Source organism: Drosophila albomicans, chromosome 2R (assembly GCF_009650485.2).
Source record: "Drosophila albomicans strain 15112-1751.03 chromosome 2R, ASM965048v2, whole genome shotgun sequence".
Classification (NCBI taxonomy): domain Eukaryota; kingdom Metazoa; phylum Arthropoda; class Insecta; order Diptera; family Drosophilidae; genus Drosophila; species Drosophila albomicans.
The window spans coordinates 30697193-30713047 of record NC_047631.2 but is presented as its reverse complement, the minus strand read 5'-3'; the positions used below and the strand labels follow the sequence as shown (position 1 = coordinate 30713047).

The following is a 15855-nucleotide window of genomic DNA, read 5'->3' as shown; positions in this document are numbered from 1 at the left end:
CAAGCCATTATTCAACTAATGTTGTCTTTATGCCTCCGGGCTCCGCCTCTGCCTTTCCCATTTTGTTTTTTTTCTGTGTGTTATTTGATCAGAAATTGTTCTAGTCTAGCAGTAGCAAAGCTTTTCGCTGCTTTTCGGCTCGCTGAGGAATGGATGTGCATATTAAGTGTGTACGAAAAATTATAAAATATACTTGCGTCCAATAATTTGTTATACGTTGTAATAAACTGGCAAGGTGTGTATGTTAAGTATACGACATGTTGGCGGTAGATAACTTTGTGATCTTAATGATTGAGGAATTTCGGCTACTGTAAATAAAAAATATAATTTAAATTTGCTATATAACATTTAAAGCTCTTATTTTAATTAAATTAAATTTAGTTTCGGGAACATTGTTTTTTTAAATGCAACTGCTGCAAATAAGAAAATGTTTTTATAGAGATGAAGTTTTAAGATGATGATGAATATCTTATACGACAATTTTATAAAATTATTTACATATATAGTTTTATTAAAAATAGTTTTTTATTAATTATATTTCGTATACACTCCCTATTCTTTTATCATCTCAACTGCCATTTAATTTACTTCTCCCACCTCGTACAGCATAACTCGCTGTCGAGCAGACTGATTTAATTGTATTTTGGCGAATTATCACTGACGTTTGCGGACACGCTTTGTCGCTTTCAAATCGCATACGAAATGAGCTCGGCCCAAAGCTTTCGTGAAGAGTGAAGATTGTCACGACTTTGGGGGCTGGGTGTTTACTTAACGGTAATTGGAGGCATCAATTGTCAACCCCATCAGCGAGTGGATAATATTCGCATTTATAAGAAATAATTTGTTAGTTTTAGATGCATACAATTTAAATATGATTTGACAAATGTTTATCAACTTAGATGAGTAGGCATAAAACTCATCTAAGTTGAATAACATTCCACAAAAAAAATTTAATTTGTTAGCATTGGAGGTAAAAAGAAAATAAATAAATTTTCCATTGCATTCTTAAGTGTAATTTAATCTAGATTTGTTACGAGATGCATTAAAAATAATATAGACTTAATGCGCAATGCACATCAAAATAAATTCCTGACAAATTGAATTACTTTTTAATTGTTGCCTTCGAATAAATTCAACGTTGAATCAAATTCGTTTACAAGTCTTTCATGCACTTGACAATGATTATTCAACTTGTTCACATCGCTTTCTCTTTCGCTCACACATCTTGCTTTGATTTGGCAAATTTTTACATTTCTAATTCAATGTCGAGTATCAATTTTAGTGGCCCCAACAAACAATTTGGGTTAGTAAGTGAATATGCAAAAATTTAACTAAAAATATACAGATGCTGATAACACTCTAAGCAAATGCCGCATCGAATCACAAATACTCTACTCAGTTTAAATGATTTCGTTATTGCCTTCTACTAATTGAATTTTATTATGAATTTAAAAATTCATTGATAAGCATATGCTTTGTATTTGTGTCTCTTTCACACTTGTTGCTGCAGTTTACTTGCCTTGTTAGTGTATTCACATGTAAATTCACACACACATGCATACAGTGCATAAGCTGCACACACTCACACAGAAGCGTAGGTGCGATTTTTGTGTGTAGTATTTTTCGCGCCCCCTATCGGTCAGCCTGCGCAATTTGCAAATCACTGACATTGAACTCTGCCACAGCTGGCTGCTAGCGTCGACTGCGCAGCGCGAGAGCAGCCAAAAGCTGCGTCAGTGGAGAATTGTAGAGATGCTGCGCTGTAGCAAATGATACGAGGATGGCTGGCCGATCAGTCGCATTATCAGTTGTAGAGTGAACGCCAAGCGGCGCGAGTGATTTGAGGCCAAGCTTATAAAATAAATAAATAACATACATAACAATTGTTTTTTGGAACTGCGCAATGTGGTGGACGTTGTTATGCCTGCTTCTGCCCTTATTGGGTCAACTACAGGCAGCTGATCAAGGTATGCCAAGAATCTTATGAATAATTTCACATAACTGACAAACTCTCCAATAGCCTATGAAACGCTGCGAGAACGCATTATGAAGGCCGAGCAATTGGCCTCGCTGGGCGGTAATCTCTGGCTCTCTTCCGACGAGGAGAAGGCCAACAGCATTCTGATGAATGCCAAGCGCGCCGAGATTGCCGAGGGCATTAAGAATCCCGAGAAATATCCACCTGCCATGCACTTCTTCCAGGGCAAACAATATGTGAGGCAAAGCGAGGTATTTCGGATTATACAAAAGATGCCCAAGGGCGCCTTTCTTCATGGACACAACACGGCCATGGTCAGCTCCCGTTGGATTATCACCAATCTGACCACAACCAACAATCTCTACACATGTCGCGACATCAACGGGCTGCTAATCTTCACCTATGATCCCGCCAATTCCAATTGCCATAGCGAGGAGCAGAATGTGTGCACGGAGCGCATCAATGCCGAGGATCGCCATCAATACGAACGACAGCTGGAGAGGCACATCAACATGCACAGCACAAAGCCTGAGTGTAAGTGAAAGAGTCTCTTCTTAACTTCACTTTTGATTACTTCAGCTGCTTTACTTTTTTGCAGCGCTTTTGCCACATACGCAGAAAATTTGGCAACGCTTCGAGAACATATTCACCACTGTGGATCAGCTTTACAAATATCAGCCCACCTATTGCGCCTTCCACAAGCGACTGCTGGAAGAGCTATGTGAGGACAACATCATCTATGCTGAGATACGCGCTTCGCTTTCGCCTGTAAGTATGCAATAGATTTTTTCCTACCTGCTGCTCACGAAGATGAAAAGCTCCTTTAGTTGTGGATACTACTGCTTAGCTGGTGAAATAACTACTGACTAGGAGAGCAGCTCTACTTATTTACAAGATTCTTTATTTAAGGTTTTGCATGAATCAATTCCGGGTAACTATTAAATTGGGGTAGGCTTGTGTCAATAGGGCATTGTGATAGGCTGATAAAATTCAGAGATTATGAAGAAAGAAACTCAAGCGGCAGACTGGCGTCTGAATATGAACTTATCCTGAACTTATGAGCTCATTAGCACAGCTTATCAGCCAACCGAATTTGTTCATATACAGAAACCGCAAGGGAAACCCCTAAATCTCTGCAGCTGTTCAATTCAAGATTAAGTTATGTAAATAAGACTAGGAAAATAATGTGTGGAATTTTTTAACTAATTAATTGAGGTACTTAAAATTAGACATGAACCACAAGTTTGATGACTCTTTTATTTGAATACTATATTTTTATATTTGATTTTTCAACAACAGCTTTATTAATCAAACAGAGCGCAGCTGTACTTACAGCTTATCAGCTCAGCTTGTTTTGTGGCAAAGATATATCTGTATACCGATTTTCTGTATCTTTTTAGTATTTTTATTTTTATTTTTATTATATTAAATCTAGTATTTAATACTTCATTTAAATAGAGAAGAGGGTACTGGCTGTTGGGGCCTTCGACTCGAAAAAATCTGTCGGTACTTATAATACCCTAAATTTAGTTTTCATTATAAAATTGTACATTTTCATTATATTATCATTTGAAGGAATTTTTAGGAGGTGGGAAGGTATCTGGGAACCAAACTCGGAAATCCTAATGCTCTTTAGATTTGGACAGGTGTCGTTTTTAGTATTTAAAACATTTCTTTCTTTATCATTGCAATTGTACTAAAATAGTTGGTTTCTTTGTAGCTGTATGATGACAACAATCGCACTTATAGCTCGCTGGATGTGGCCAATCAGTTGGAGCGTATTGTGGAGGAATTCAAAGCAAAACATCAGGACTTTGTGGGTCTTAAGGTGATCTATGCGAAACGCAATCGAGCATCAGAGGAAAAAATGGGCCATCACATAAGAACCTTCAAACAGCTGCAGTAAGTTGTAGAAATTAAATATTTGGAGTGCTTTCTATATTTTTAATGCATTGCAAAACAATGAGAATGTTGAGATAAGTAATTTCCTCTCTATAATGCCAATCATTCGACTGTTCGCATCATCAAGTAAATTTATTTTTTCTTCCATTTAATAGAGTCTATTTTAGGGATAGTTTATTAATCGTGTAGTTTCCTTTTTAAGTGCAAAGTTCCAAGTGTTTATATACACGATTTTAATTCCATTCCAAAGCTATTCTAAAAGCTTTAATACTCGTATAATCCATTGACAATGAAATGCCTTCATTTTCACAGCGCTGCCAAGCCGAACTTTATCATAGGCTTTGATATGATTGGACACGAGGACTCAGGCAACATGCTGAGCAAGTACGTCAACGAGTTCTCCGATTTGCCCAACACGGCCAACTACTTTTTCCACGCAGGCGAGACAAGTGAGTAGACAACTTTGGATTTCTAAATCACAGCTATAATATCTTTCTCTTCTGTTTTAGATTGGTATGGCCGCACCGACTGGAACATGATGGATGCCATTCTGCTGAACACGAAGCGCATTGGCCACGCCTTTGCGCTGCCCAAGCATCCGCAGCTGTGGTCCACGATCAAGAAGCGCAACATTGCCATCGAAGTGAATCCGCTGTCCAATCAAGTTCTTGGCTACATTTGGGATTTGCGCAATCATCCCGCCAGTTTTCTGATTGCGGAGAATTTCCCCATCATCATTTCGGCTGATGATCCAGGCGTCTGGGGCGCTAAAGGACTCAGCTATGATTTCTACTATGCCTTCATGGCCATGGCTCCCGCCGAGGCAGATTTGCGTTTCCTCAAGCAGCTGGCGCTGAACTCGATCAAATATTCGGTGCTGACGCCGCCGGAGCGACGCAAGATTAATCGAGTGTTCCAACGAAAATGGACAGAGTTTATAGCAAACATTTTGAATCCCAAGTTTAAGTAGCGTAATTCTAAAACTAAACTAGATCTAACATAATACAAAAGTTGAGATTAAATCAAGACTTAAATCTAAACTGTGTTGGCTGCAAACCAGCCATGCAAACACTTCGGCACCGGGCCATTGGTGTGAAAATCGCAGCGTCCCAGCTCCGTCATGGTCTTGGCACAGAGCACAATCAGACCCACATAGCGATCGTTGAGTCCACCCACCACCATCGAGGCCAAGATGACGCCATCGTCCTCGCTCTGCGGCTCCGGGGAAGGCACAAAAATTGGCTCACTGGGATAGACATTGGGTTCGCACCAAGTCTTGCAGGTCTTCTCCTGAACATCAACCTTGATGAGCTGGAAAAGCAGAAGATTAAAGCTAAAAGCAGGAATAGTTTCCACTCTACTTACTGTGCCTGGATTGTGTGCATCGACGTCGGAGCTGATGGCGTAAAAGTAGCGATAGCTTTTGCCCATGTGACGCTCGTAATAAATGCGCGGCGTCTCGCAGCCCCAACCGCAAAGCATCTCCGGACGCAAAAAGATGCCTCCACTTTGTGTCTGAAATGCTTCCGCTTGGCTGCCTGCTAAGCTGACCAAATTGATGCCAGTTTGCTGTTCTTCTTGCTGCTGCTCTTGCTTGCTATTGGTGGCCATGTAGCTAATGTCTGCATACTGTGAGGCAGAGTGTCGCATGCGTGTGGCAGGCGAGTTTGTGGCAACACCAGCTAAACCCACCAACGACATCGATTTCACCAATCGCCGCTTGCTGGGAGCAGCTCCCAAAGGCAGCACAAAGCGCAGCGGACGACCACGAAAGAGTTTTGCATAATCGGGATTCGTTTGCATGTTGGCAATCGCATCCAAATACATGCAGTTGATCATCTCAGGATTCTTATAGCTGCAAATGTCGACCACCACATGACCATCCTGTTCATAAGTATTAATAATGTGCAGATAGAAAAATGCCTCCGATTCGTAGCTTTGCAGCAATTTTCCTGTCGTCCTTTCAATCAAATGGAACAACGTTGGCTTATCCTCATACCATTTAAGGCAGGCAGAGAGATTCTGATTCGATAGCTGCGCCTTGACATATTCTGTCAGTGAAACCGAAAGCGGCTGCTCCACAATCACAAAGTAGTGCTCTGTTAAGCCAAAAGTGTGCATATATCCAGGATGCAATTTCCAGCGACAAGGCAACGTGGCCACAATGTGCGCATCCTCAAACATTTGCTGGCCATGAGGAAAGCAAATGATTGTGTAAGCTGGGCCAGACTTGGTCATGCTGGTGCCCAGATTGTAGACTGTGCCGCTGGGCAGCACATGCGGATGCGATGTGTGATTGATGACGCCCACATAGTCCGTGGTGCAGATGCGTCCCTCAGTGGCCAAGGTGCAGGGATTAATGCTGTGGAAGGAGGAAATATAAAGGAAAAGATTTTATTGAGAATGAAAAGGAATTTTCTAATATATAGCGAAAAGATGGCTTTAAAAACAGGCTTGCAATTCGGCTATTTGGAATTTGCGGAGGTTTTAGTAAGCATGTCTAAATTCTTCAACAAAATTAAAATGCATAAACAGTACAAGAGTGTTGTCCCCAAATTTTGTCGGTCTAGCCTTTATAGTTGCTGATTTATAGACAGTCAAGCAAGCGGACAGACAGACAGACAAACTGATGAACTTATTAAGCTAAAGCTTCAAATATAACTAAACAAAATAAACAAATTAAGGCGAAGACACTACAAGAGAATTGTCCCCAAATTAGGTGTCTCTAGCATTTAGGGTTGGTGAGTTATAGACAGCGAAACAAGCGGACAGACAGACAGACGGAAGAACTTAGTAAGCTAAAGTGATAAAGACACTATACCAACTCAGAGCTGCGCTCTTCTAACTTCAACACATTCAATTTCCTACAAAGCTTATTCTAGCATTCTCTCATTTAAGTAACTAATACAAATATCAAGTATACGCACCGATGCATAAAAGGTGTCTCCGTAAAAGTATAATACTGATCGCCAAAGGGATAAATGGATATCATCGAGTTATCCGTTCCACTATCCGCTCGAAACATGGCGCTAAACTTGTCAAAAATACTATGACAAGGATCGGGAACTGCCGCCGTGCCAAACTCTGTGATCACAATTCGTTGCGCAGCGCGATTCTTCTGCAACGTTTGCGTGTCCACAAAGCGATTCTGATAAGTAACGCGACCGCCTTTAATAGCAAAGCGATGCAGCAGCGCCGAGCAGTCAAAGAGGTGTCCGAAAGTCATGTCGCCCACTTTCCAGCTGCCGGGACCATTCCGCAAGAGGCTGCCATTCAGCCAGCTGGGAATGTGGCCACTATGATGACCCTCAATGGGATCGACAATCTCGCGCTCGCAGGAACGCAGCCAGACATCCGAGGAGCAGTTGGGATAGTAGCGACCGTTGCCATCCAAGCGCGTGGCTTCCGGATTGTCACGACGCTCATCGTACTTGACCTGAAAGAGCAAGAGCAAAGGGTTGAATAGTTGAGAGGGTTTAAACAGGGTTGAGTGCAGCTGCTTAGCGTGGGTTAACGTGTGTATTGATTTGGATTTGGATTAGTTGCCCTTAAGCCCGCGCTTAAAGCCGATTAGCCGTTAACCATACGCCCCGTTAGCCCTGCAAACAGAAATTCCGCGTGTTTCATCAGCCACAGCAGCTGTAATTATTCCCATGACACTGTGACTAAAAAATAGTACAGTGAAGACTCGCTTGAGAGTCGAAGTTATTCTGAATTATAAGATAGATATGAGAAGTGAAACATAGTCCGTTAATCAGAGGTTTTATTTAATTGTATTTATTAATTTCCACCTGGCTTTCAAATTTAATTTACAATCACTTGTTTTATCACTTTTTAGGCACAAAATTCAAAATTTGAATCAAAAATTGTTGTCTAACTAACCGCAAAGAAGTCGCGCATAAAACTTTTGAACACACGAGCGGACATTTCGAGCAACTTGGCAGGTAAATAATCCTCTTGAGCAGATCCTTGGCAGAGCGTCAGACGATATCGCGAGTCAATTGCACCGCTAGAGCAACAAACGACAACTGACAAAACTAGCCAAGCTCAATGCAGCCACGTTGATTCTAGTTTTGTGAGGGTGGCCAACTATATACGAGTACAACAGAGCGCTGACCCAACGCCAACAAAACGACGAGCGCCGTGTGTTATTCATAATTTTGATTGACAGTCGTCGTAAGCCGCATGCACAGAAACAAACGTAAACGAAACGAATTGAAACGAGAGCTAGACAAAATGTGTGGCACAGCATTTTTGCCGCTTCGTCTCCACCGAGCGTGTGTGTGTAAACTAACATTTTGCAGCTGACTTAAGACGATGCGACGTCATTTAATACATTACACTGACTGACTTTTTTTTGCGTCTGACCTTGCTGACAGTAAAGTAAGCGAACACAGTTACAAAGTAAATAATATTTTTTCCTTCTTCTTCTCTTCTCTGCAGAAGCCACAACAAGGCTGCAAACGAAGTTAAATGCAATCCAATATGATGAGGTAAGTAATACATTTTGTTGCCGCAGCGTATTGCGCATACGCCACGTGGCCTGGCCTGGCCAAGGCAAAAGATTTTTCGTGTGTACAATGCTCTCTCGGATTTAAGTTCATGATCGAATCAATTATAGGCCAGGCTAAGGCTAAGTTTCTATGCCGACAATTGGGCTCAGCTCTCTTGTCAGGTGCATCTAAATTAGAAATATAAATTGTCATCAATTGTGACAAAAAATAAAGAGAACTTAAGCTTGCAGCTGGGCGTGCAACGCGCGCGCTATTTATGGCAAGCTGAGCTGCATCATTTCCTTAATTTAACCAATCCCCGTTTTTAATTGTTCATTTGACTTAGCACTATTATAAAATAAATGCATTGCATGCTCAATATATAAGTTTTATCCTACCAAACTATCAATGCAAATCCCATAAACGAAATAATAATTATAAAAGCAAGTTTGACTACTTTAACAATGGTATATTATTTTGATTTATTAAAGTTAATATATTAATAGATTAGTTATAACATGACAGTTAACAATCTAAATTGCACTCGTTAAATACAAATCTCAATTCAAATTTATTTGTTGAGGCATAAGAACTACAATATAACCTAAAATATAAAATTAGTTTCATATAAATATATTAAAAATTAAAGAACATTTAGCTGTTAAATTGTTGCTTAAACTAAACGCATTTTAAACGCCCATAGAAGTTAATCGATAAATTTAAATTTGAATGTGGCGCCAATGCTGCCCATCTATGTTTTTTCTTTTCGTTACTTGGTGCTGCCCAACAGCTGTCAGCGCTGGGCAACACTTTTGCTAGCTGCCCTAATCAGCTGTTGTTTGTTAGTCTTGACAAGCAGCCGCGAAACAACGGCGCAAAATAAAAACAAACAATTTAAATGTAATTCAATTCAGTGTGTATAATTGAATTTAATGTGTGTGCGTGTGTGCTTGCAGCAACATTGACCCCAGCAATTTACTCAGTCCGTTTAATATATGTGAATGCGACAACGCCGCCGACTACAGCGGTGACTTTAATCCCGAGCCCAATCTATCGCATCCCTGTTTTACGCACTACGGTTGCCCTTTCGAAATGAGCCACAGCCGCCAACAACAGCAGTCGGAGCAATCGTCCAAGAACAACTTTGGCAATGGCACAAGTCGCATTCCAACCAGGGGAGCAGCTCGGCCACGCCTCTCGCCGCGCATCAATCAATCATTTCGGCCTGTGTTCCATGAGAGGGCCAACGCTGAGGATGCAGCGCTGTTGACCAACACACTGTGGAAGCAGGCACGCAAATCGGGCAACCTTAGTCTCACTAACAAGGGCATGGCACGCGGTAAGTAGCAAAGACTTTTAAACACTTGGCTAAATGAGACTCGTGTGTGTGATTTAGTGATAACGGAGCAGCAAGTGAGCGATTGGAAGGCGCTGGCAGAAGTGCTGTCAGAGAAGTGGGCAGAGGAGTGGACAGAGGAGAAGGCGGAAGAGCTGGCAAAGAAACAAACAGAGGGACGTGAAGAGGAGGAATCTCTCAGCATTGGCAATCATGAATTAATGGACAGCAGCGCTTTATGGTTCATGTACATGGTGTGATCCACATTTCTCGAGATCGCGCTCGCGAACTTGGCCCTGACACAAAACCCATAAATGGCATTGTGCAAATTACACGCTTCAATGGACATCAGCCAATCCCCCAAAGCGGTTGAGCCGTGTGGCGAATGCTAGCTGATATTTTTAGTATGTGCCGTGCGCTTGCTGCTCGCGGAAGTGTCAGCATCATTCCCGTCAAGATTGCGTCGTCCAGGGAACGGTCGAAAACAACACCACGCAAACAGCTCACATCGTTTTGCATATGTGGTCCGCATGCGCATCCGCGACGCCTGCGACGACGCTACTATCAGATACGTGAATTCCAAATGGCCTCCTCGGGCGACGAGCTGGAGAGCGAGGATCCCGACGATGAGCTCGAACTGGATGATCAACCAGAAGCTGCCGCTGCTCCCAGTAGACAGACGAAGCTTTTACAACTATTTTGCTGCCTACTAATGCTGTTCCTTCTTCTCTTTTCAACTTTTTTCTTGCAGTTCCCGAACGTCTCTATGACATCAACGATGCGGATGAGGACAGTAAAACAGCAAATCTGGAGGCATTAACTCTTAACGAGGAGGACGCCTGGTGGAATCAGCAGCCACTCAACAATCTGGACTTGAGTTCCAATGCTCTCACACACATCTCGCCCAAGATTGAGAATTTAAATACTTTGACGGTGTTGCAGTTGCATGATAATGCTTTGGTCGCCTTGCCGCCGCAAATTGGCAAACTGGAGAAATTGGTGCGCTTGAATCTGAGCCACAACAAGCTTAGAGAGCTGCCTCCGGATCTCTTCAGTTTGCCAGAGTTGCGGCATTTGAATATCTCGCACAACGAGTTCATCGAACTCGATCCGGACATTAGCAATCTGCACATGCTGGAGTTCTTGGTGAGTAGAGTCTAGAAACAATTCTATTATAATCAATTTGTAGGTGATGGTGGTTAATCCTAATACCAAAGTACCCAAAATAATGATTAATTTTGATTTTGGAGAAGTTAAGGACACTATTTATATTAAATTCTTTTCCCTGACTCACTGAATGAACTATCAATGCACAGCCTAAATTGTAAGACCTAAGAGGCTGCACTTTTTACTCAATCTAGTTCAAAGGATTAGAATTATTATAATAAATAAATTGTATGATTTTCAGAGCGAAGTTAGGTTAAAGCTCAGACACAAACATTAACATATCTTACTACCAGTGCTTACTGAATGCACGAACATATTGTAGCTTTGTAAAATTAATATTAAAATCCTCTCCATGGTAATTTAAATCTTCAGTACTTTGATCCTTTCTTCCTTACTTAACTTCATATTTTAATAGTAATTCAAAATGCAATTCAGTATAATTTTGTATGACAATTTTTCGGTTATTATCAAGAAAACATTTATATTCCTTTTACGCTCAAATATATTGAGATAAAATCTGTATTAAGTAAATAAACCTAAAATTACCTAGTATTGAACGAGGAAACATTTAAAATAAATGTATTATATAATAATTACCATATAACTTGTAAAATATAACTTCATAATAACTACGTTGCCTGCCCTCAAACTAATCCCAACTTGCTTGCTAACACAACAAAAGGATGCTAGTAACAATAACATAAAAAGCTTGCCCGGCGGCATTGGGTTCCTGGTGCGTCTAACAGCGCTGCTCCTGCCCAATAACCACATCAAGGAGTTGCCGCCCGACATTGTCAACATGCGCTGTAAGTAATGCTCTAGATAATCCACTTTTATCTGACTTTCTTTCATTTTCTTGTAGCTCTACAGAAGCTGGATCTGATGAAGAACGATCTGGTTGCCTTGCCGGAGGATATGGGATTGCTGCGCAAGCTGCAGTGTCTCTATGTACAGCACAATGACATCAAGGAGCTGCCCAGCTTCGAGGGTAACGAGTCGCTCAATGAGTTGCACGCCAGCAACAATTTTATCGAGGTAAGCTTCGCTGTTTAACTGACTGAGATTAGCACTCCAAAGTTGTCACTCTATTCACAGCAAGTGCCCAAGGATTTGTGTGCGAATTTGCCGCATTTGAAGATATTTGATTTACGCGACAATAAAATAAGCGAAATCCCAGATGAAGTGCATTTGTTGCGCAATCTCACTCGCCTCGATGTCACGAACAATTCCATTCATCAGCTGCCAGTTGCTTTAGCCCATTTGGCACATTTGGTCAGCCTGCAAGTCGAAGGCAATCCGATCAAGAGCATTCGTCGCGACATCATTCAATGTGGCACTACGCGCATTCTGAAGACGCTGCAGGAACGTGCCCAGGCCAAGGATCGTCAAGGAGGAGGCGCCGAAGCGCAGACTTGCCCAGCAGCTGTTGAGTGTCAAGCGCAGTCTGAGCTGCCTGCTGGCAATGTGGATAAGTGAGTAGCTTTTGGGTATCATTCCAATTATTTGACTGTCAATTGACTTGGCGACGCAAGCAGCTATCGGCATCATCAGCATGTGGCGCCTGTGCAGGCGAATTACAACATTGAGTGTCAGCGTCAGTTTCAGAGTCAGTATTTTATGCAAATGCAACAGCAAGAGGAGCAACAACTACCGCTGCAACAACAGCCACCGCAGTGTCCTGTTTACTATGGACAGTTTACGCATCAAGCGGAGCACTTGAATTCCCAGGCATCGCAGTTTCAATTCGATCCTCAAGCGGCGCAGTTTAATTCGCAAGTTACGCAGTTTAATCCTTATTCCCAAATGCCAGGCTGTGGTCCCTATATGCCCGAACAACCAAACCAGCTAAACTATCGACAATCCTATGCGCATTCCCAACTTTTACCGCCGCACATTCTGCCACAAAGGGAGCCAAATTACTCTGCCTGTGCCGTGCAATCACGTTGGGTGTAGTGTATCACCAAGTCACCTTAGCAATAGCTATTTAACCCTATCTACTATTACATATCTTACTCACTTCTTTACTCCTTATCTTGCAGATACAAATTGCGACATACACGCACATTAGCTGTCAATTTAGAAGGTCTTACTCAAGTGCCGGATCAGGTCTTTGAGGTTGCTGCCGCTGAAAATGTGCACGTCGTTGACTTTGCACGCAATCAACTCAAACAGTTGCCTAATGGGTAGGCCTTAAAGTAATCCTCTTTAACACTTCTCTTTCTAAACTTCTGCTTTAGCTTGCAGCTCATGTCAAAGCTGGTCACTGAGCTCGTTCTCTCGCAGAATGCCATTGTCGTCGTGCAGCCTTTCATCTCGCAATTTACGCGAATTTCGTATTTGAATCTATCCAACAATCTGCTCACGGATCTGCCCCATGAATTTGGCGTACTAAACACGCTGCGTGAACTTAATATTGGCAACAATCGGTGAGTTGTCTGTGTAGTTATTTATTCTACTTCTCTGCTAATTTCCTTCGGTCCTTCAACAGCCTTACCTTCATTCCTAAGGCGTTGTATGAGCTGCAGGGCTTAGAAATCTTGTTGGCCAACGACAATCACATTACGGCCTTGAATGTGGCGGGTCTGGAGAACATGGGCCGCCTAAATACGCTGGATTTGCGTAATAATGATATTGAGTCTATACCGGCCATATTGGGCAACCTGACAAACATTAAGTAAGCTATTTTCTTGACTCAAAATTTGTTGCTAAAAGCGGTTTATAGCTTAGTCACAGTCTCTATTATACCTAGGCATCTGTTTGCAGGAAATCTTAGAACTCTGCATTTTTAGGAACTAGACACATACATTGTATTGACTATACTAAATACTACTATACTACTAGCTAAACGTTTAACCATCTCTCTCTTAGCCTTCCTCTAAAGCGAAAAAAAACTTCTCATTTTCAAATTCTAGATTTGAGTATAAGTATTTATCGCGTAGGGAAAGGGTTTAGAGAGAGATAGTCAAACTTTTCGCTACATAACAATCTTCCGAAGTATTGTCAATATAATTTGAGATATTATCAAAGCTAGAGATTAAAAATGTTGCTATACTTTAACAACTCTGAATGCCTTTAGAACCATTTAACGGCTTTTAAACTTGTTGGTCAGCTTTTCCTTACTTTATTTTAGTGAAAAGAAATATCCATAGCTCTAATGTTCCATTTTGATTAGTCCTCCACTTAGTACTCTCAAATGGATATAAAAGAAAGTTCAGAAAGACTTAGAAACCATTCAACTTATTAGGAACTTTTTAAGAAGTATTTCCCTTCGTTGTTTCGTATCTTAGGTACCACGTTTAATGACAATCACACTTGAACTTTTTTAACCGTAACGACCTGTTTATTTTTAAACTAGAGAATAGAACTGTTGTCATTTGGGAATCTATCTTTCAGTTATTGAGTATTTTCTTCTTGTTACTTGCAGACACTTGGAGCTGATTGGCAATCCATTCCGGCAGCCGCGTCATCAGATCCTCATGAAGGGCACCGATGCCATAATGTCGTACCTGCGCGATCGCATTCCCACCTAAAGGAGGACGTTAACTTTTGCGGGGCGGGGAAAAACTATTTATTTATTTTTTAGCGCACTTTTTACATTATTATTATTATTAGTTTTGTTGTGTTAATTTTGAGAAATTCATCGCTTAACCAAATTAAAGTAGCTGCCACACACCCACAATACACACACACACTACACCTCGAGGTGTGTGCGTATGTGTGTTTGTGGATGTTTGGCTACATCGAGACGCGCGTATTACCTTGTACCACAAATAACAAAGGCAACTGCAATAGACATAGAGTCAACTCCCAGTCCATACTAGTCACAGTCACACACACACACACACATGACGCGCCAAACTAGACTTGCAAAATAAAAGTGTTTAAAATGTGTAAATCGTTGGATTCCATTCCATTCCTTCATTGGTGCTCCACAACCTCGTTGCGCAGTCGCTTGGCAAGAGTGCGTCGCAGTTGCAACGCTGCATTCTCTGCCTCATCCGCTGGCGGCGACGGTGGCAACTCATCGCCTTCGAGCAGCTGCTGTGCCAAATGCGCTGAGCTGGGACGTGCTCCTCCAGCTGGTGTACTGCGTGCCACAGTTTCCTGCAGCTGCTTGGCTCGTGTTTGCTTCTTGATCTCGACGATTTTGTCGCGCTGCTGACGCAAGTATTCCTGCCGTGAGACGACATCGTTGGGATCCACTTTGTCCTCCTGCTCGAAGAAGAGATTCAAACGCTGAAACTTATCGTTGACCAGCTCGAGATTGGCATCTTGTTCGGGTGTCAGAGCAGCCTCGGGACTCTCGAGGTCATCCGACACGGTTTTGGCAATCAATTGGTCCACATCCACATCGCCAGCGGCATCGCTAAGTGTGGAATGAAATATTATTAGTTGAGGAAAGCAAATCTCTCCTCGGACTCAACTCTGTGGCTGTGGCACTCTCGCTGTCGGAGAGACTTTGTGCCAGCTGATGCTTCTCAATCAAGTCCAGCGCCTGCAGCTGCAGCTCCACATTGCGTTGGGTCATCATGCGTATGAAGATCTTCAAATCGTTGGCTGCCCAAATCTGCTGAAACAACACTTGATGGAACTGAAACGGATTCTCGCCCTGTCCCTGCTGTCTGCCCTCGAGACAAGCCAGCTCAAACTGTTCCGGGGTAATGTGCATCTCCTCCATGAAACTGCCCAGCATAAAGTCCACCAGATTCTTGTATTCCTCATAGATTTGTCTTATGTCCGGATTGTTTTCATCCGCCTGCAAATTGGGATCAAAGACTGCAGCAAACAACGCAGATTTGGGAATGAGAAGATTACGTGGCACTTGGCAGAGAATCAACATCGAACTTTACCCAGCGATTTCTGCTCGATGAATGTCTGAAGCGGTGCATTCCAAACAGGTCCGTGCAGAAAACAGACAAGCGAGTCAAATACCCAGGAATCCTCAGCAGACATTTCGTGTTGTATTTTTTGTTGAAATA

At 42.1% G+C, this 15855-nt stretch overlaps 4 protein-coding genes across 8 annotated transcripts; 2 read left to right on the top strand and 2 right to left on the bottom strand.

The window, feature by feature from the left end:
* The first annotated feature begins 1799 nt into the window (after positions 1–1799).
* Positions 1800–4920, top strand: LOC117574016 (adenosine deaminase 2). Its single transcript, XM_034257604.2, has 6 exons — positions 1800–1967; positions 2021–2512; positions 2577–2746; positions 3699–3880; positions 4193–4329; positions 4390–4920. The coding sequence occupies exons 1-6, from the start codon at positions 1904–1906 to the stop codon at positions 4848–4850; spliced, it is 1506 nt and encodes a 501-aa protein (XP_034113495.1). The 5' UTR covers positions 1800–1903; the 3' UTR covers positions 4851–4920.
* On the bottom strand, positions 4881–8249 carry LOC117574015 (carotenoid isomerooxygenase). The gene is made up of 4 exons (XM_034257602.2): positions 7763–8249; positions 6808–7316; positions 5246–6242; positions 4881–5191 (listed from the first exon to the last, which is right to left on the bottom strand). Exons 1-4 carry the CDS (start codon positions 7805–7807, stop codon positions 4916–4918), a joined length of 1827 nt encoding a protein of 608 aa, XP_034113493.1. The 5' UTR covers positions 7808–8249; the 3' UTR covers positions 4881–4915.
* On the top strand, positions 7669–14741 carry LOC117574013 (leucine-rich repeat-containing protein 40). Of its 5 annotated transcripts, XM_034257597.2 has the most exons (12): positions 7671–7824; positions 8324–8373; positions 9330–9712; positions 10461–10855; positions 11559–11682; positions 11739–11911; positions 11972–12348; positions 12412–12825; positions 12916–13059; positions 13114–13302; positions 13365–13550; positions 14301–14738. In XM_034257597.2, exons 2-12 carry the CDS (start codon positions 8354–8356, stop codon positions 14404–14406), a joined length of 2511 nt encoding a protein of 836 aa, XP_034113488.1. In that variant the 5' UTR covers positions 7671–7824; positions 8324–8353; the 3' UTR covers positions 14407–14738. The 5 variants fall into 5 exon arrangements, 4 of the variants coding, with proteins under 4 accessions (XP_034113488.1, XP_034113491.1, XP_034113489.1 ...); XM_034257600.2 differs by lacking the exon at positions 12412–12825 and having other exon boundaries at positions 14301–14737; XR_004572746.2 differs by lacking the exons at positions 13365–13550; positions 14301–14738 and having other exon boundaries at positions 7669–7824; positions 12412–12823; positions 13114–13248.
* Positions 14472–15841, bottom strand: LOC117574017 (cilia- and flagella-associated protein 36). The gene is made up of 3 exons (XM_034257605.2): positions 15727–15841; positions 15301–15652; positions 14472–15242 (listed from the first exon to the last, which is right to left on the bottom strand). The coding sequence occupies exons 1-3, from the start codon at positions 15827–15829 to the stop codon at positions 14795–14797; spliced, it is 903 nt and encodes a 300-aa protein (XP_034113496.1). The 5' UTR covers positions 15830–15841; the 3' UTR covers positions 14472–14794.
* Between the last annotated feature and the right edge of the window lie 14 nt (positions 15842–15855).